General features: G+C 47.6%; 1 protein-coding gene across 1 annotated transcript in view; it reads right to left on the reverse strand.

Moving 5' to 3' along the window:
- Positions 1–20587, reverse strand: part of LOC146036584 (Krueppel-like factor 5) — a 69169-nt gene that overhangs the window by 6556 nt on the left and 42026 nt on the right. The window contains exons 3-4 of the mRNA XM_083160537.1: positions 16884–17769; positions 15348–15407 (exon numbers count right to left, since the gene is read on the reverse strand). Coding sequence (XP_083016663.1) covers positions 15348–15407; positions 16884–17769 — 946 coding nt within the window. The remainder of the gene's footprint in view (positions 1–15347; positions 15408–16883; positions 17770–20587) is intronic.

The raw sequence follows: 20587 nt of genomic DNA on the forward strand, positions 1-20587 counted from the left end.
GGAATCCACTAACAACGGTACACTTGTACACATTTGGGGTGATCATTCACTAAAGGTGAAGGGATCCATATATTAAACATAAACCTACTACACCAGAAGGCGCCCATCTCACTCTTTGTCTATATATATATATATATATATATATATATATATATATATATATATATATAGATGGAGCCCCACTCATTCAGTCCCAGCACCCGCCAGAACCTCCCCTCTGGCGAGCGTCGGCAGAGAGGGACTCCATTAAACTGGGACGCGCATGCGTCTCATACGCACGTGCATCCCAGTCTCTCGGTGGCGGGGCAGCGGGTCCCTGCCCTTCTTCGTTTCAGGGAGACGGCAGGGTTAAGGAGGGGGTCAGGGCGGTGAGTGGGACTGGCGGTGGTGGCGAGTACCGGGGGTAGCTCGGTTGCCTTGGGGCACGTGAGCGTGTTGTGTGTACACTCCCTGGCGAGAGCTGGCGATAGTTTCGCCAACTCCTGCAAAGATGAAGCCGGCGAGATAGAGAGAAGAGATAGAGAGGAGAGAGAGAGAGGTATGGGGGAATGGCGTCACTCAGAAGGATTCATCTTGCACCTTGATAAATGGGCCACTTGGCTCTGAAACATTGGCTACAAATCCATGATCACCCCTTAGAAGCAAATCATGTCATCAGTCAGAGAGCATCCCCTGTGTCTCTATTAACAGCGAGGTTCTATAGAAGTGCTGCTACCCTAACAGCGTGGAAAAAGGCCACAACCCTCCCTTTTCTGATAGTTTGCTACCAGTAATGACAAATGGGAGGGGCCCCCCTGTCTAAAGTGACTCAGACACCCCGAAGGCTTAATCCGGCCCGGAACTGACCCCATACACAACAAAATAGATTAACAGGGAAATACTGTAAAAGATATCTGCAAGTACAGATACATATGCAGTATTGTACGTGCAAATACAGCTACTGCATGCAACAGTATTAGCTTAGAAAGGCAAATATTTGAACACTGAATAATGGAATTCCCTGTATTGTTCCTTATTCACTATTTAAGCAAACACAGCGAATGTAAGCAAAAAAAAATATTTCAATACAACTCATCAAAACTCAACAAAGTCATAGCAATAGATCACAGAGAAAACTCATGTTTCTATCTCAAATCTCTCCATGAGATTGAGATTTGCATGCAAGCATATGAATAACGCAGTGCCTGCAATAGGCATGTAGTGGGTTAAGCGTCCCCGTCTGTGTCACACTGATAAGCATGTGACTCGGGGACCCAATAGCCAGGGTGGGTTGGGCATAGGTTAACTTTGGGTTGAGATAGGGGCAGGAAGGGGAGGAGGATTCCTCTTCTTCCTGCTGAATTTGGTGTGCCTGGTTGTGTCCCCTGAGTGCTCCCGGTCGGTCTAGCTGCTGTGCGGGATAACTCCACTAATAAGGATAGTGTATTACCGGTATTGCAGTAGCCCAATGTCCCGCTCCCCAGCCATCCTCCGGTCCCGGCCGCGGTGTTCTGCCCGGCAGCCAGCGCGTTTCCGGCCTGATGACGGTCTTGATGGCGCTGCCTGACCCCCGAACCCAGGTACCGCCGTCCCCTCGCCTGCCCCTGGCCGCCGCTCCCAAGCGCAGGCACAACACGATGCAGGCATTGCGCCTGGAGAGATTGTACAGCCTGCTCGGCGGGCGGCGAGTAGCCGGCGCGGGCGGATGACGCGCGGCAGGGGGGGGGGTCCAGGAACAGCGATGTCTCACAGCCGGGCTTGGAGTGCTGGCACGCCGGCTAGAAACATTGGCTACAAATCCATGATCACCCCTTAGAAGCAAATCATATCAGTCAGAGAGCATCCCCTGTGTCTCTATTAACAGCGAGGTTCTATAGAAGTGCTGCTACCCTAACAGCGTGGAAAAAGGCCACAACCCTCCCTTTTCTGATAGTTTGCTACCAGTAATGACAAATGGGAGGGGCCCCCCTGTCTAAAGTGACTCAGACACCCCGAAGGCTTAATCCGGCCCGGAACTGACCCCATACACAACAAAATAGATTAACAGGGAAATACTGTAAAAGATATCTGCAAGTACAGATACATATACAGTATTGTACGTGCAAATACAGGTACTGCGGGGGGGAGGCGGGCGGAGGTGGTGAAAGGACGCAGGTCGGGGCTGGCTCTACGCCTCCCGCAGCAGGCCCCCGTTCCGGCGTGCGCACTCATGGTCAGGGTGCCACCCGGCGGGGAAAGGCCGCTGGCGCGGAGGGTAGACAGTGTAGGGAGTCCCCGGCACAGGCAGCGGGCAGGGGGGATAAACACTCTGGGGGTCGGCAGGCCCCACCACCGGCCGGGGTAATGGGGGCATCGCCGCGCGATGGTGGGATGCGGGGGAGGCGCAGGGAGGGGCCTACCCGCAGCCCGGCTATTACTGGGCACAGGCATGGACGGGACACTGGGTCCCCTGCCCCGGGTTTCGACCCTTCCCTGCTCTCCGCTGCCCTATCATCTGTAGCGGGGGCCCTTGCACCTTTGGCCGACAGCATGCCCGCGGCCGCGGGAGGGAGACACAGGGGGAGGAGGAGAGCCTCTGGGTCTCCCCGGGAACCTGTCCCTGGGTGCTCCCAATTGGATGCCTTTAGGGCCATGGGCGACACAGTCGCTGTTATGGAGGGCAGAGGCTCCTACGCGGAGGGGGTTTCGGGTGCTGCCCAGGGCTGTAGGAGGGCCCGTGGTTCGAGTAGACACCAGGCCGTTCCAATGTACCCTGTCCCTGCCGGGGACGAGAGCGACAGCATGGACGCAGAGGATCAAGATGTCCGCGGGGGTGACGACTCGGATTATGACGATGCCTGGGCCGAGCCGCCGGAGCCGTCAGGTGAGGGGTCCTCTGGGACTGATGTGGTCTCTTCTAATGCTTCTTCCACAGGGTCTCGCAGCAGCCGCTCCTCTTCTTCCTCATCCTCCTCAGCAGGCGGGTCTGAGGCGGGGAGTGCTACCAAGGCTCGCAAACGGGCCGCCAAATACGCTAGGAAGGAGGCTGGGAGGCAGGCGCTAGGCAAGAAAAGGAAGCATAAGGCTAGGATGTCGCGCAGGGAAAGAAAGAGGCGTAACCAACCCGGGGTGGTGCACTGCGACTACACGGCAGTGTTGAGAGGCCTTCGCGAAAGCTGTAGGGTCAAGATTGCAAAGGGTGACTATGTCGACGTTTTCAGTCTGACTGAGGACACCAAAAAAGCGTTTAAGGCGGCTAAAGAAAAAGGGGGCATAGGGTCGGAAGCGTACCGGTCTTATGATAACTGGTTGGCCGGCTTCTGCGTCTTTGCAGCTTGCTATCTGGAGGATAGGCCAGAGGAGCACATAAATGTGATCCGCTACATTCATATGGTTCATGAGATGCAGCGTACCTATGGTAGACTGCCTGGCGGACATACGATAAACAGTTTAGGAAAAAACAGGACTGTTTGCACATTTTAGACATGGGTTGCAAGGACGTGGAGATTTGGATGGGGCTCACGAGGGTTCGCTCGGATGTGGGGGAGGGGCCCCGCCGTGTCCCCAGCGGCCGCAGTAGTGGCTCCAGCTCCTGCACAGTCAGTGTCAGAGACCCCTCAGGCACGGCGGTTTCCATCAGGAAACAGGCCTGGGCCCGTGGGGGCCTCCAAGGGAAAGTGCTATGCCTTCAATAATTCTTCCTGCCAGTTGGGGCTGCGGTGTCGTTTTCGGCACATCTGCATCAATTGCTCAGGGAACCACCAAGCCGTTAACTGCTTTCGGGGTACCCGCCCCGCTAGAGGGGCGGGTGCTGCCTCTGTCCCCAGGCCAGGGGGAGCCGGGAACCCTCGGTAGGGCACATACGCCAGTACGGGTGGAGGCCATGTCTGAGTGGCTCCACCGGTACCCGAATAGGGAGGTGGCGGCCTTCCTGCTTGAAGGTTTTAGTGCAGGGTTTTGTTTACCAATTCATGGGGAGGTACGTGGGGGTTCATACAGGAACTTACAGTTTGCCCTCTCCCTTCCTGAGGTGTTGAAGGAAAAAGTTTACAAAGAAATTCAGCTGGGCCGCATGGATGACCTGGTCATATCGCCAGTGGGGGTTGTCTCTAAGAAGGCCCCAGGGAAGTATCGCCTCATACAACATCTGTCTTACCCAGCGGGGTTCTCCGTCAATGACGCTATTCCAGCGGAATATTGTTCGGTGGCTTACCAGTCATTTGACGATGCCCTGGAAATGGTACGGTCATTTGGACGGGAGGCAAAGATAGATGTTGAGTCGGCTTTCCGACTGCTTCCGCTGCACCCCAGTGCATTTAGGTTCATGGGCTTTCGCATGGGTGAAGAGTATTTCATCGACAAATGTTTGCCGATGGGGTGTTCGGTATCCTGTGCATTTTTTTAAAAGTTCAGCACCTTCTTGCACTGGTGTGTGGAACATTCATCAGTGGAGAGCGGGCTCGCTCACTATCTCGATGATTTCCTGTGTGTCGGACCGGCTGGTTCCGATCGCTGTGTGAACCTCCTGTCCAGGGTGCAGGTGCTCTTCCGTCATTTTGGCGTTCCCATTGCTGAGGACAAAACCGAGGGCCCATGCACTTGTCTGTCATTCCTGGGCATCCAAATTGACACCGTAAGGGGTTGTTGTAGTTTGCCGCAAGACAAGGTCCTTAAGCTCGCCGAGGCGATCCAGCTGTGCAGCGGAAGGAGTAAGATTACACTGCGCCAGGCTCAGTCTGTGTTAGGGCAGCTCAATTTTGCTTGCAGGGTCATTCCTATGGGTAGGCTCTTCTGTAGGAAGCTGGAGCGGGCCACCACCGGGGTGAACAAACCACACCATCTAGTTCGACTGTCCACCGAGATTCGGCGTGACTTGTCGGTGTGGTCCTCCTTCCTGGAGGACTTTAACGGTGTGCGGATTTGGCTCCCCCCTGTGGTGGCGAACTCTAAACTTCAGCTGTTCACGGATTCTGCTGGATCGGCTGGCTTTGGATGCTTCCTGGCCGGACATTGGTGTACCGGGACGTGGCCCTGTGATTGGGCCGCGGCCGGGCTCACCAGGGACCTGTTGTTGTTGGAGCTCTTTCCCATTATGGTCGCAATGGAAATCTGGGGGCCGCGCTTGGCCAATAGGAGTGTGTTATTCTGGTGCGACAACTTTAGCGCGGTCCATGCTATCAACAACCAGAAGGCAAAGTCTCTCTTGGTGTTGCGGGTCCTTGCCCAGCTTTCCCTGCAGTGTTTAAGGTTTAACATCCTGTTTAGGGCCCAGCACGTACCGGGCGTAGAGAATGAGATAGCGGATGCACTGTCCCGTTGCCAGTGGCAGCGTTTTAGAGAGTTGGCTCCACAGGCTGATGTTGTGGGGGTGCCCTGCCCCTCTTATGTTTGGCAGGTGATCGGGCCGGATTGGAGGGGTTAGCTGAGTCCTCCTTAGCCCCCGTTACGCTGCAGACGTATCAGCAGGCCTGGACAGAATGGGAATCTTTCTCTGGAGGGGAAGCGCAGCCAGGTAGGCGGGGTCAACAGCGGTTATTATCCTTTCTTTGGTCCCTATACAGCGCAGGAAAATCCAGGGCAGTAGCCGCACGTTATTTGGCAGGCATATCTTTCTTCTCTAGACTTAAGGGCCTACCTGATTTCACTAAGGGTTTTCTTATAATTAAAGCCATGAAGGGCTGGTCCCGGATGTCCCCATCTCCTCCTGATTGCCGCCGGCCTATCAACGCTTCGCTCCTGTCAGCTTTGCTAGTAGAGGTTGAACATTGCGCGAGCTCTGCATTCGAATCTCTATTGTTTAGATTGGCTTTCTCCATGGCTTTTCACGGAGCGTTTAGGATATCGGAGTTAGTTGCTCCCTCTAAGACCAGGGATGCGGTATTGCTGGAATCTGACATACGGCTAGAGGGCGGGGCACTATGGTTCAGGATTAGACGGTCCAAGACTGACCAGTCAGCCAGGGGCAGATGGTCCTCCATGGGCCCAGTCGTCCCTGAGTTGGTATGCCCGGTGTCGCTGGCAGCACTATATATTCAAGTGAGGCCACAGGCGGGGGGCTCTTGGCTCCTGCATTACAACGGTTCGCCCATGACGGTCTACCAGTTCAGATGGATGCTGGGCCGCTGCTTAGCGAGATTGGGGCTGTCTCCAGGTGATTTTGGTACTCATTCGTTCCGCATTGGTGCCGCTACTGCGGCCGCGGCGACTGGCTGGTCAGTGGCGGACATTAAATCCTTAGGTAGATGGCGCTCTGCGAGCTACAGGAAATATATTAGACCCCATCTCCTGCCCTGAGCGCTGCTGTGCCTGTCTTGTCTGTCTGTCTGGTGTGATGGATGGTCATTTGTTTCCCTACCCTATGTCCACCCTACTTGGGGCTTATCTACGCTCTGCTATTGGGCCAGCGTCCGGAGTTTTGTCGCTTTTTTGCCTGACCTGACGGACTGAATCTGGTGCTACTAATTTGGCTATAGTCTAATTAAGAGTCCCTCAGCAGGTCTAGTCATTTTTCTCCGGCCGAGTACACCTTTCATTCCTTACCTTCCATTACCTTACCCTCCCTTGTTTGTCGCTTCCCTATTGTGTCCTGGATGGCTCCAATTGGGATTGGAGCATGTCTATTGGGCACCAATACTTTGTGCCTTTAGTTTAATGTTATCAAATTGTTTTTTTCTTTTTGACAGATCCTCCTCTTATATGTAAATAGGCCCGCATACAACGAACCAATCCTAACCCCGAACTTTATATCTCTTCTTTATAGGTCTGGGAATCGATAGGCTCCAGGTGTGGGTAGTCGGCCACTCCTTTATCCATTGGGTGGCCAGATTAGCTGGCGCAGGTAGGGGTCCCTCCTTTGCGTACACCAATTGAATTAGGTGGCTGGGAGTCCGGGGTATGTCATGGTTAGCACTCCGGGGGTTCCTTATGTTGAACGTCCGCAAATACGGGCTGCCCAGGGTTTTGGTGCTTCATTTAGGGGGTAACGACCTGGGGAAAATGTCCCAATTGGAGCTTCGGAGCCTGATCTTGAGTGATCTGGCTGCCATTACTACAGCTTGGCCCGGCTGCACCATTGTCTGGTCCTTTGTGGTTCCCAGGTTGAACTGGAGGGGGGTTAGTAATCCCAGAGCGATTGATGAGGCCAGGAAGAAACTTAACGCTGCAATAGCACGGTGGGTGCTGTCCTCTGGGGGGGCGGTAGTCTCTCACGATAGGATTAGGTTTGGGTACCAGCACCTCTTCCGGCCGGATGGTGTTCATCTTGGCGATGAGGGCCTGTTTATTTTCCTGGAGGATCTGTTTTTGGGTATTGAGTCTGTAGTTTAGGTGGTGGCGGGGCGGGGTATCCGGCGGGATCCTCCGCTTTGGCGGGAAAGAACGGCAGGTTTTAGTAAAATTAAGTTTACATTAGTTATTGATCTTGAGTATATGGCTTGTTTCGGTGCTCTCACCTCTCATTGGCTTAGGCCTGTTGCTGTAACACCCGTGTCGGGGTCAGTGACCCCACCCGGCTGGGTGGGCAGTCAATGCAGTGAGGTTGAGTTGGATACCGCTATTTTGTGAGTTAGACAAGTCACGTGGGTAGTTGGGGTGGAGTTCTAGTTAATAGCCGTTCTTTCTTGGCCACCATTAATTAATCAATTAATTTAAATAATCAAATTAGCATAAAATTTCCGATAAATAAATCAGTTAACAATTTTCTGCCAACCCAAGTCTCTGAGTCGTTATTTCAGGTTTATATAGTAATAAGTTAAAGTTTTAAGGTTTGACATGCTGAGGTGTGACAGGTAAGACGATGGGATGCTTATAGAGCTGGCTGAATACAACAAAGAAATTTATTTAGTAAACAGCAGCTTTTATTGAAAATATAAAACTGTAAACATATGGTGGCAGAGGCGGAACTACCACTGGTGCAGTGGGTGCATTGCACCGGGGCTCCTGAGGATTAAGGGCCCACTGCTGCCACCCACTGTTATGTGGCATATTGTGAACTTGGTTTGCAGTGGAGGAGAAAAATTATATTTTTGCACCTGGACAAACCACTCGCAAGTTCCGCCACTGCATGGTGGTAAGGGTTTTTTCGCATATAGGCAGAGTTTAGGAAGGGTGCACTAACTGAAATACAACTGTGCAGAATTGTGCAGACATGTAAATGCAGTGCATGCGCTTTTGGATTGACCTCTTGCATCAAGGAGAAGACTGGTGCGAGTACAAGTGATAATGCTTGTAGTTATATAACCAAGCATAAGTAAACACTAGTTTGTAGGTATCTATCTTCTGCAAACTCTCTTTGTTCTAGGGAAAAGGATTGCCATCTAGCACATCCTAACCCACAGCTGGTGGGTTAGGATGCAAGCCTCCTGACATATGCTGGAACGGTATAGTGAAAGAAAAGGGAGCAGGGAATTTAGCTGCGGGTGCATGACTAGTGTGCACAAGCAGTGCATGATTGCGCATAGCATTCCATGCACCTGCAGTATATTAGGCTAAGCCCCGCCCCCTAAGGTCAGATTTTACATAAACTTACAGATGGCAATCCTAGGTGGAACGAGAGAAATAAGATGGAAAAAAATGTCCCTCATTTTTTAAAACATACTACAGGTAATAAAGAACTAAAGACCATTGTATGCAAAAGGAAAATGTTATTTAGAACATGCATACCAAACATAGATCTGATCTGGGAAACACTACTGGAAGGAGTAATGCTGTGTACACACGGAGAGATTCCTTTGCTATTGGACTTAAGATTCGATTGCAATGCAATCTTTGCTATCTATATACTATTTACATACAATTCATACAATCTACATTCGATTTGCACTATATAGTGATTGCTGCCCTGTCTATCTTGGTTTAAATTTGTGCTGTCACAGGAGCGCGCAGCTGCATCGGGATCGCAAGGCAAACAACCTTTGCATACGATCTGCATGCGATTTTGACTATATAGCGGATGACCAACATGCAGCTTGCAATACAGGCTGTAATGGTAAGCCTCTAGCATCACAATGAAGGGGATGGCCTTTGAAGTGGAATGTGTATTCCATAACTCTGCATAGCAGAAACTATCCACTCTCTGGTCGTCAAAGGTCTGGCAGGATGAAAAATATTTTGGTATGTGGGAGAGAAGTTTGATGTTGCTTTGAAGGTACTATGAGGAATAATTATGTGGACTGACAATTAACCAGGGGCGGATTGGGCAGAAAAACCAGCCCGGGAAATTTTTGGAAGCAGTCTTAATGGAGGGGGGTATGGCAATGTGTGTGTGGGGGGGACAACGACATTTTGTGAGGTGATGCAGATGCAAAAGCTGACACTTATTTATTTGATGACATACCACACACCATAATGCCCATTACACAACATGCCATATACCATAATGCCCCAGTACTCTTGCTTATGCAGGTGATGCCTTTAGTTGCGTCCTTCATACAATGCGCAAAGTAGTGCCCCTTACACAATGCCCTTCACACAAAGCCCCCAGTAGTGCATTTCACAAATGCCCAAAGTAGTGCCATTTACAAATAATGCCCCCAAAAGTGCCACCTACATTATCTTCACTGCTGCGGGGAGCTGATGCTGCTGATGAAGCCGCCAGATGGGGAGATTGCAGAGCATGCTCCTGCTCCCCTCTTGGCAGTCATTTCAAATATGGTCCCAGCTGCTAGCTCTGATTGGTTGGCATTCAATGAGAAAGAAGCAGGAAGGAGTGGACTGCGGAGGATTCTGGGTCCTCCCAGGCGCCACCATATTATGTATTATTAGGTAGTACAGTATGTATATATTTTTTTTAATGCCTGCAGCAGCCAAGATCAGCCAGGGAGGCAGCACCGCACGGGGATGTGGCAACCCCAAGGATGGCTGCTGCACAAGGATCAGGGGAAGCTGGGCACTGACACACACAAACTCTCAGTAACCCGCAGAGGCGAGCACTCCTCTGGAATTTGTGCTCCCCCCGCCGTGCTTACAGTTGCCTGCCGGAGGCTGTCAGTGTGGCAGCCGTGGCCGCTCCCGGCCTCTCTCACTGGCATAGCCCATCAGCTATGCCTCCTTGAGCAGCTGAGTAGCTCAAGGAGGTGGAGCTGCCTGTCTGTGACAGTGAGAGTGTCCGCAGCTGCCACAGTTACAGCCTCCTGCAGCCAACCCCAGATATGAAGCAGGGGACGGGTACCTGCAGCAATTTTAAAAATAAAGATGTACTGACCAGGAGGGCTAGTGACACTCCATTGTCACGTAGCTCCGGGAGTCCGGGTTAACTGAGCTTCTGCGCATGTGCAGAAACTCTACATGTAGCAGATGAGATTTTATATGTAATAGCCCTGCTTTGTAGGAGAACAGCCGTTGAGAGGGGTGCGAGACCCGGCCCACCGGGATTTTGCCCGGCTTTCCGGTGTCTCAATCCGCCCCTGCAATTGACTATACAAAGATCTGAATCTGAATGGTCTCTGACCAGATCACATTTCACCAGAGGTGTTTGCATGGAACTTGTTTTTGTGTGTCCCCGTAGAAAAATATGGCAACCCATTGGGGTATGGATCATTCAAGGTTCGCATACAGTATGTGGATCAAGGAAAATTCAGCCTTTCTGGCTGCAATGGCAAGGGCTAGCCGTGAATCTAACTTCTTTGAAATGCCAAAGATATCTCCAGATGGTGATATAGTGTCCAAGAAGTTCAGAAAGGAATTAATGTCCCACCTGGTAGAATGCCATGGACATGGAGGTCTAGATAGGAAGAAACCTTTAAGTAATTTTGTTCTCTGTGAGGCCTTGGATAAGGAGAGCTAGCTAAGGTCAAGCCATATAAGCATATCTTGGCAGAAGATACGCCTTTTCCAAGCGTAGTGGCTAGGAAGTCTGGAGTTAAGCTAGGTTCAGAAAAAGTGGGCCTGAAGGAGGTGGATTAGTGGACTTAAATGGAAATATATAAATATAGATAAATCTAAATGAATATATATCAGGGAGCGCCACACAAATGGATGGATAATTATAAGAAATGTATTATTATATAAACAATATAATAAAATCAAATGAATAGATTAACCCCTTGAGTGGTATGCCTGGAAATTTTCCGGGCTCAGCTGCGCTGCCGCAGTGGGCTGTCCAGGAAAATTTCTGGGCATACCACAAATATGAAATAGGTGCACGCCAGTGGTGTCCTGGTGTGCACCACTGGCGCACCACCTCTTGAGCCCCCTGTTGAGCCCCCCGTTGAGCCCCCTGTTACATCCCCCCCAATCACCTGCGCTCTGGTATCTGGATCGTACGCCGGAGCTCTTCTAACCCCTGCCGCTCCCCCTGCCTGTACCCGCCTGCCGCCATTCATTTTGCAGCAATGGCGTAGGCGGGGATGTTCGGGCGGCTTGGGGGGACACAGGAGCACCCGAGTCCTCCTGAGCCGCCTCGAAACATCCCCAAGCCTGCTGTCTGTGTGATGACTGACAGGCGGCTTGGGCGGCTGGGGCAGCGGCGGCGGAGGGAGTTCCGGCGTACTAACGCCAGAGCAAAGGTGAGGGGGGGGAGCTCCTAATGATTTGTGGTGGGTTTTGCCAAAAATCATTAGGTTTGTCCAGCAAAACCCATAAAGGTCGACATGAGGAAGGTCGACTGGTCATAAGGTCGACATGGGTTTTTCACTGTTTTTTTTATCCGAATGTCGATGGACACAGTTGGCAATGAGAATCGGACCCTCGCATCGCTCGCTTCGCTCGCAATGCTTCGGGCACGGTGCCTCGCTGCGCTCGGCACACTATTTTATTCTCCCACCACGCCCTAGTGGATGGTAGGGCATGAAATACCGCCTGTCGGCACATGTCGGTTTAAAAAACAGTGAAAAACCCATGTCGACCTTATGACCAGTCGGGACGAGGGAGGGTTGTAGGGTGATCGCACAAGATTAAGTATAGGGAGGACCCCTATGTAACAATATAGCATGTGTATCGACGGGGTGTGCTACCTAAGGACATAGTTGGACGAGGGAGGGTTGTAGGGTGATCGCACAAGATTAAGTATAGGGAGGACCCCTATGTAACAATATAGCATGTGTATCGACGGGGTGTGCTACCTAAGGACATAGTTAACGAGGGAGGGTTGTAGGGTGATCGCACAAGATTAAGTATAGGGAGGACCCCTATGTAACAATATAGCATGTGTATCGACGGGGTGTGCTACCTATGACCAGTCGACCTTCCTCATGTCGACCTTTATGCAAATTCGACCTTAAGTCATGTCGACCTTGGCCCATGTCGACCTTAAGTCAGGTCGACCTTCCTGCCAGTCGACCTAGTGGGGTCGACCCAATGACTGTAGACCTAAGTGCATTCTAATAGATGACCGCATCCCAAAGAAACAGTATGAACAGAACAATAACAAAGAGACTTTCAGTACAAAACATAGCAGAACAAGCACAAAAAACATTTGTTCAGCAGTAGTCATAAGACCAAGTAAGCAGTGTAACAGCCAATCCCAAATGTTTGGTGCTATTGGGCCTAATTCAGTCCTGATTGCAGGGCAAATGTGTTCTTAAATGGACAAAACTATGCTGCACTGCAGGTGTGCATATGTAACAAGTGCAAAGAGAGTTAGATTTGGGTGAGGAGTATTCAAACTGAAATTTAAATTGCAGTGTTAAGGACCCTATACACTATGCGATTTGTGCTTGATTTCACCCAAATACAGTGGATTGTGCCAAGAAAAAGTGTAATATCGGGCCAAATCGCATGTGAATGACATCCGATCTGATGCGTGGCCCCTTGTGCATTGGACTGAAGTCAGAGGTCAGACCTGCAGAACATAAGATAAATCGGAATCGGACCCATCAGAGGCACATTGCAGGTGCTTTTTAGTACCCACAATATATTGCATGTGATTTCATTCTTATGTTTGTGCCAGTGCTGACACACACCTATCTGTGAGTCCGACCTCCAAGCGGCAGGCGACGGGCACTGGGCAGGAGATTTTAAATAAAAAAAAAATTCAAAAGAATGGGCTCAGCCAATCAGCGTCCGCCTATTCTTTTAAATGGTTTTTCGAATCTTCCTGCAGCTCCTTGTAATCCTCCTGGGACACTGCAGGTATGTGACTTCTCAACCCCCCCTCCCTCTGCCGGAGAAGTCGCATAATGTATGGGGTCCTTAAGAATAAAGCAGCCAGTATTTACGCTGCACAGAAACAAAATAACTTGCCCAAATCTAGCTCTCTCTGAACATGTTACATCTGCCCCACTTGCAGTGCCCATGGTTTTGCCCATTTTGATAACAAATTTGTCCTGCGATCAGGTCTGAATTAGGCCCACTGTTGGCAGTGAGTGAGGGAATAAGTGAGGGAAGGAATAAGTTGGTAGAAGTGAGGGAAGGAAAAGAAAACAAGGGGATGGTATATATTGCAGGATGAAACAGAAACTGTAATGGGTTAATATAAAGGAATGCTTCCTCCTCTGTTCTATCTTCAGAAGGAGAAGGGCTCCTGCCAAACCATTGTCTGCCAGTATGTAAGAAGGTCAGACCTAGACTTTGAACAATGGACACTGAATCAGAGGAGGGACAGCACCCATTGTGTCAGATCCTGGCATACTCTTTGGAACACCACGGAAGGTCTACCCCAAACAATGGAGCAACACCAGCTTCACTCTTTCACCCTCCCAGGGTCCAGGATACATATCTTTCCTTGTCTAGTGTTTTGTTTGTAAGAGCAGAATATTTTAAGACTCAAACTGTCTCTATATTTTATTTATCATGGGGAAACTATAAAGTGGCAATGACGGGTAGTTATAAATGTCAGATGCTTAGTGAGACACAATGCAAGCAAATGAAATGTTCTATAATGGCTCTATTCAGTTTTCACTTCTACAATGCTGATTGTAAGTAATGAATAACTAAACTTATTACTGACAAGCTCAATCCTAATGAGAATGATATATGTTGTATAATAGCAACCGTCAGTATTGTCTTTAAAAAGGAAGTGTCATTCTTGCCTTTAGTGAGTGATTTCTCCATAGCTAGCAATACCAGAATTAACACTTGCTGGTATCGTTAAGGTTTAGTATTTGTAAGCCAAGGTCTTCTAGATTTAATGATGCGTCACCCATTTTTGGTCTTATATTTTCAAACGTATTTGAAGGTACAGTAAGTATGCTTTCATTGAACTGTGACAGGTGTCAGGCAAAGAGTATGTCTGGAGTCAGTTATTTTATTTAGAATTGTTCCTCAAATGTAACAGAACGGCATACGGCTTGTGTTATTTTGTCACCAATATGCAAAATATAATATTGCCAGCCACAGATATATTCCAAAAGGAATACAACATCATGGAATGATCAACAGATCAACAGAGGGCTGAAAAGTTGGACAACTCCAATGCTTAGTACATACAGTAAACCCCTGTATCAGCCCACATGTTGCATGTAGTAATGTGCAAGCAAGACCTAATCTAGACCTCCTTATAATTTATGCTCTAAAAGAGTTCATCATTTCAGTACCTAGAATCCAATTGTATCATACTGCTCCTGCATCCACATTGTTGCTCTGTAGCTTAGGATGCATTGCCTTTATGGTGTCTCAAAACCAGGTTGGCATGCCTGCCAACATTCTGTACAAATTCAGACTGAATCACCGGGTCACATGACCATATGCTAAATGACTTCTAAAATCATTTATCCAAACTCAGGCACTACAGTTAATGGACACTAATTTTAATCAATAAAGGAAAACTGACATAAAGACAATTATTCTCTGTTCTTACAAACCATAAGCCTGACTGGGAGCATTGTGCATTTTGTTAATAGAAGGAATTAGTTTTACAAAATATTTCCATGGCAGAAATATATTATAAATAGGATTTCCAATATTTGTAATGCATTTATCCCCAGGGGGCCATTTCTGGGATAAAGTGACACTAAATTCTATATAATAAAAGCGAACACTGCTCCTCCACTCTATCATGGAAACCGAGTGTTGTGCATGCTGGCGGAACAATATGTGTTGCTCCGCTCGAGTGCACTCAGCTGCCAGCACTCACACTCCAGTACTTTTATGTTATTCTGTCATTTTGACAGCTGGTAAGTAATAGATCATATTTAGTAAACATTTATCAGCATTAGAAAGCACCCAATGCAAATATTTTTCCGAGACTCTGTTCTACATAAAGATGATGCATAAATATGTTATGTCATCAAAGAATTATGGCGAGATGTACTAAGCTTTAAATTGATAAAATTAGAATGATAAACCACCAACCAATCAGCTCCTACCTGTAATTTTTCAAAGACAGCATGTGACATGGTAGTTAGGAGCAGATTGATTGGCTGTATATGACTCTACATGTTATCACTTTTCAAGCTTAGTACATCTGGCCCTAATTATGGTGGGCAGAACAATATACAATGCATTAATTTTACCTGTGTGTGTTCTTTGATGTGCCTTAAGATGTGAACTCTTGGTGTAGACCTTTGTACAACCTGAGTAAAAAATGATAACACAAGCTTAATAGAGGTCCCCAAAAATGTTAAATTACTGTTTCATAAAAAAAAAGTAATAGCAAGTAGCATACAAACAACATATGCATACATGCAGTGGCGTAACTAGGAACAATGCCCCCCCCCCCCCCCCGCACGCCGATTTCGGCAGCCCCTCAAACCCCCCCCTCAACCGCCCACCCAACTAAGTAATGGAAAACTCTTACCCTTACCCCTCCGCATTCAGGGACCATCTCCTCCTGCAGTGATGAGAAATGACCATCACAAAACGGCTGCCCCTAATAACAGACAGTTTTTAAGGATGCTAGAAGATGCCGCTGTCTCCTCTAGCATCCCTGAAACTGTCTGCTGTATGGGGGCAGCCATTTTGTGTGGGGCAGTTTTCATAAGCACTGTTGGTCAGCAGACGGAGCCAGGAGCAGAAGGAGACGGAGAGCCGGGACCGCACACACAGGCGAGTCCTGCCCACAGACGCGTAACCATAGCCCCGCAGACAGGCGCCCACACCTACTTAGTGCCTCCCCGCCACAGCAGGGGCTGCGGGGCTATAGTTACGCCACTGCATACATGGTTTATTGCTTTATTGTTTAGTGCTTATATCTATCTTATGCCTATATCTGTGCCCCAGCATGCTCTCTGCTCAGTGAGAATGACATATGGTTTTATGTTCTTTTTCGATAACTATTTTCCAACATCTAATGATGGTGTGTGATCAGAGGCTAACATTTATATTAGGGGTCTATGTTTTCCTTCTTTTCTGAGTTTTATCATCATATTTTTATGTATATATTAAACAATTACAAATGAAGAGTCATCAAAAGATCCCAGACATGCTTTATTTATTTCTCCTCAATGGGACTGAGGGGTAGATTTATTAAGCTCGGTGAAGTGATAAAGTGTCTGGTTTTTATCACCGGCCAATCAGCTTCTACCTGTCATTTTTCAAACCAAGCCTGTAACTTCACAGTTAGGAGCTGATTGGCTGGTGATAAAGTACCAGCCACATTATCACTTCACCGAGCGTAATAAATCTGGCCTTAATTCATTTCGCACTTCTGCACATGTGCAGCAGCTGCAGCTCACGTGTGCGAAGTTCAAAGTGTGATAGCATCCCAGAAGGATGCAATCGTAGTTTGACTGACAGCGTTAAGGGGGGCGGCAATGCAGAATTTACAGGGAGAGGACCGTAAAACACAGGCCTGTTCACTGTGTGATGCGGTGCACTGTGTGATGCTACACGCATCCGATGCGAAACAAAAAAAAGGTGGATGCGAAGGCAGATACAGTATCAAACCTAATGCTGTGATTGTATCGATTTTTGAAAAGCAATCACAATTTTATTTTGCTATTTTAACAAGACTTCCACTGCTACTGAAATAGCCTGTATCTCTCCCGACTTGGAAAACAGTTTTTCCATAAATGTTTGAAGTAGATGCATTTCTACTCATATATGCTCACCTTGATAATCACAGTGATGGATTCGTCTTTTCTCAAGTTCAGGGTTATTTCGTCGATTGTACCTGGGGACTGCCATAATCACTTGTCCTTGTGGTATCACTGACACTAGTGGATTGTGCACAGTGTGAACTGATTGGGCTTGTACCAGTTTCAGTCCAAATGTAGCCTCATATGGTGGAGGTGGCGATATGGTGTTGATCATCTCTGGCTGGTTTTCAGGACTCCCTGGCTGAGAATTAGGTGGTGAAGGTGGTAAAGTCACAGAGGAAGACTGATAAAACTGCCCAGAAATCAGAACACCATCTTGACTCAAGCACTGGAATTGCTTTCCATGGTTTTGCCTTGCAGAATGTGTCAGAGAAGGTGGGCTTCCATTGGCTGTTGTCATGATAGTTCCATTAGTTGCATTTGCTAGGGATGTGTTTCCATTGGACTGGACCAAGTTTAGTGCATCATTGGCTACAGACATGTGGTAAAGATGAGTCTGTGGTGTGTCACTGGTTGACAGTGGAACTTCTGAAGGTGCTTCCTGCTTTATAAATATGTTGTTGACTGCCACTGAATGTGGCATACTAAACACACTGGTGAAATCTGGCAGAGTCTGGGTGAAGGAAGCAGAGCACGACTGAGGGTATTCCATGCCTGGCTCAGTCTTTATTTGTGGAAGTACAGTGAAAGTCTTTGATGGCCGGTATAAACCTGTACGAAGGTGAGACGTGTCTGGCAAAATTACATTGATGTTTAGACTATAAGGAGCCTGGGGCGGCTTTTCGGCTTCAAAGAATTCATCAACAACTGAAGCGCTCTCCCTTCTGTATTTTTTGTCTGCAAGGATTTGCAGTGGGGGGGCATGACCCAGAAGGTATTTGTCCATTTCCAGCCTTGCCTGTAGAAAGAGTGTAATACATATTATAATGTTAAACTGCTAAGAGTTCTAGGGAAAAAGAAAAGACAGCAGTATCACTGAACCTTGCTAGAATTAATTTGAAAACACATTTAGAATGGATACTGATTAGCTGTATGTTAAAATAATTATTTTTGTATTGCATACTAATAATAATATGTATATGAATACCCTAAGTAGCAAAATAAGCAGTATCTTGAGTCACATATACAGTATCTCAATTCTATTTCCAGCTCATACTTGCCTACTCTTCCACAACTTGTGGGAGACTCCAGATTTGCTTGGAAAGTCCCCTTCATCCATTGAAGAGTGGTCAGATCTCCAGCATCCCACCCGTTTCCTAGGGAAGCAGGCAGGATAAGGAGATGATACTCCATATGCATCTTTTAGCCCTGCCCCCACTTGCATTTTTGGGGATAAGGCCTAATGATTGACCGCCTAGACCTGCCATCTGAAGTGGCAATTAGCATCTCCTCTATAGGCTTCTCTGGGAGAGGAAACTTGAAAAGTATGTAACTATGGTCCAGCTCCAAACAAATCAATATTTCTACATCAAGCATATACAGTAAATGTATACATGTATGCAAATCTATAGTGGGGTCCAGATGATAGGTTGACAGTGTCTACCTCAACAGCCAATAGGCTAGTAGACAAAAGGTCACCACAAAATACTTTTTTATACTTTACCATCCACGTGGACTGCAATTGGGAACAGTAATGTGTGCAGAGCACAGTGGTAGCAATCCTGGAGCGTGGCAAGTGAACGAGCATGTGAGTGGATGTGGTACACTTATTGGGGGTCCACGTGCTCAGAAGTCAACATTGACACTGGAAAAAAAGTGAAAAACGCATGTTTACGTTTTTCAACGAGTCAACATTTTGCTTGGGTTTTGACAGTGGGCTTCATTCAGATGGGGTTGCTAAAGCAATCACAATGCTTTTTTTTAGGCAGCTGCTGTGCGAAAATGTGCAGTATTGAGATGCCCACCAGTGGCCACACAGATGCAAGCAACTGCATGCAAATATGCAGCGATGGTCACAGATCATTTGATGATTAACCGTCATGCAGAATGGCTGCAGGAATGAAGATGCAGATTTGCCCCAAAGTGGTCACGATATACCTGCGTTTTTGGCACCACTCCTCCTCTCAAAAAACAGGCAACATCTGTCAATTACTAGTCAATAAATCTTTAAAGCAAGTGGTTACATTTGATTGCAATTCAAGTGCTGCAAAATGCACTGCAGCTAAGATATAGTACATGCACAGTCCACCAATAATGCGAGGGTACATTTGGGCTCCCATGTTCGGACCTTGCTCCTCCCCCTGTTGTGCCCTTTCAGGTGCTTGTGATGTCATGTCAGGGGTCCTTTAGCCCACTATGATTTATACTTATATATGTGGAACTGCTGGGGACAATGGAAGCTCACCTACAGTACACTAAAACACAGGATGCAGATACAGTTAAAGACCATAAAAAGTTACAAAATAAGCAGTGCTGTAAAGCTGCGGGGGTGGTGGATGATGGCTTTGGCTCATTTTTGCTCTGCAGTGAGTCAGGGCAGATTATTCAACCTCTCCCTGTTTGCTAGATCTCACACAAGTATCAAGGGACAGTTTGCAAACTACTTGCCACTTTTCAAGTCTATTCAAACATTGTTGAATAGACTTGAATGGCAAGTAGTTTGCAGACTTCCCCTTGCTCTCAGGTTGTGGAGACCTCACAGAAAGGAGGAGCTTTCCAGCAGCCAGCCAACACAATAAGAATTATGGGTATACTATAATGGGAAGTTGGAGATTTAGGGGAAAACCAGCTCCACCCACAAGCCATGTGTCACTACAACTAACACCACCCAGTCCCTACTACTACTACTACATTCACCCCCACCACCTCCCCCAGTAGCCATTTGTCACTAAAACTACAACTAACCCCACCCAGTCACTACTACTTCTACAATCACCCCCACCCTGTACCCCAGCAGCCTTGCGTCACTACACCTAAACCCACTCAATCCCTACTACCACGTCAATCCCACCAGCTCTACCAGCAGCCAAGTGTTCCTACAGCTAAACCGACTCAGTCCTTACTACTAATATAATCATCAAACCATCTCCCTCAGCAGCCTTGTGTCACTACAGCTATCCTACCCAGTCCCTACTATTACAGTGACCCCCAACTGTGTTATCTGTATATCTGGTACAACTGTTATGTAGAGTTGCTTTGGTGTCCCTAGTTCTAATACTATCCTATCCTTTAGTTGTCATCCAGATTGTGAGTTGACCTATGTGTCTCTAATAGGACTGACACACACCTGTTGTGTGTGTCCCTACTAATATTACATCTCTTGATGGGGATAAGAATTAAAATATTTATTATTTGGCTTAACAATTTATTTATTTTTGCAAATAGTTTTTATTGAGGTTTTTACAAGAACAAGGCAATTTAGAAACAGAGTGTGTAGTAAGTAATACAATTCGGTATGCTATTTAGAATCAAATGTAAAACAATACAAAACTCGAAGAGTACATCAATGCTTCGGCAGGTCCTAATTATACATTAGCAATAATTAAAGTAACGATGTGGATCTGCTTGTTTCATTTCTAGGTGGAAAAGAAAGAAAGACAGTAAGAGCAAGAGGGGGAAGGAAGAAAAGTGTAAGAAGAGAAAAGTGTTATACTGCGACTCTCATGATCCGCACTTTGCATTGTAGTAGCTTATCATAGCGGACAAAGGGAGAATAAAAGATTATCTAAAAAGTGATTTGTAGTGGTCTGACTCTTTGTATTTCAGCCATGGCAGCC

Source organism: Crinia signifera, chromosome 9, assembly GCF_055691185.1.
Source record: "Crinia signifera chromosome 9, ASM5569118v1, whole genome shotgun sequence".
NCBI classification, from domain to species: Eukaryota; Metazoa; Chordata; class Amphibia; order Anura; family Myobatrachidae; genus Crinia; species Crinia signifera.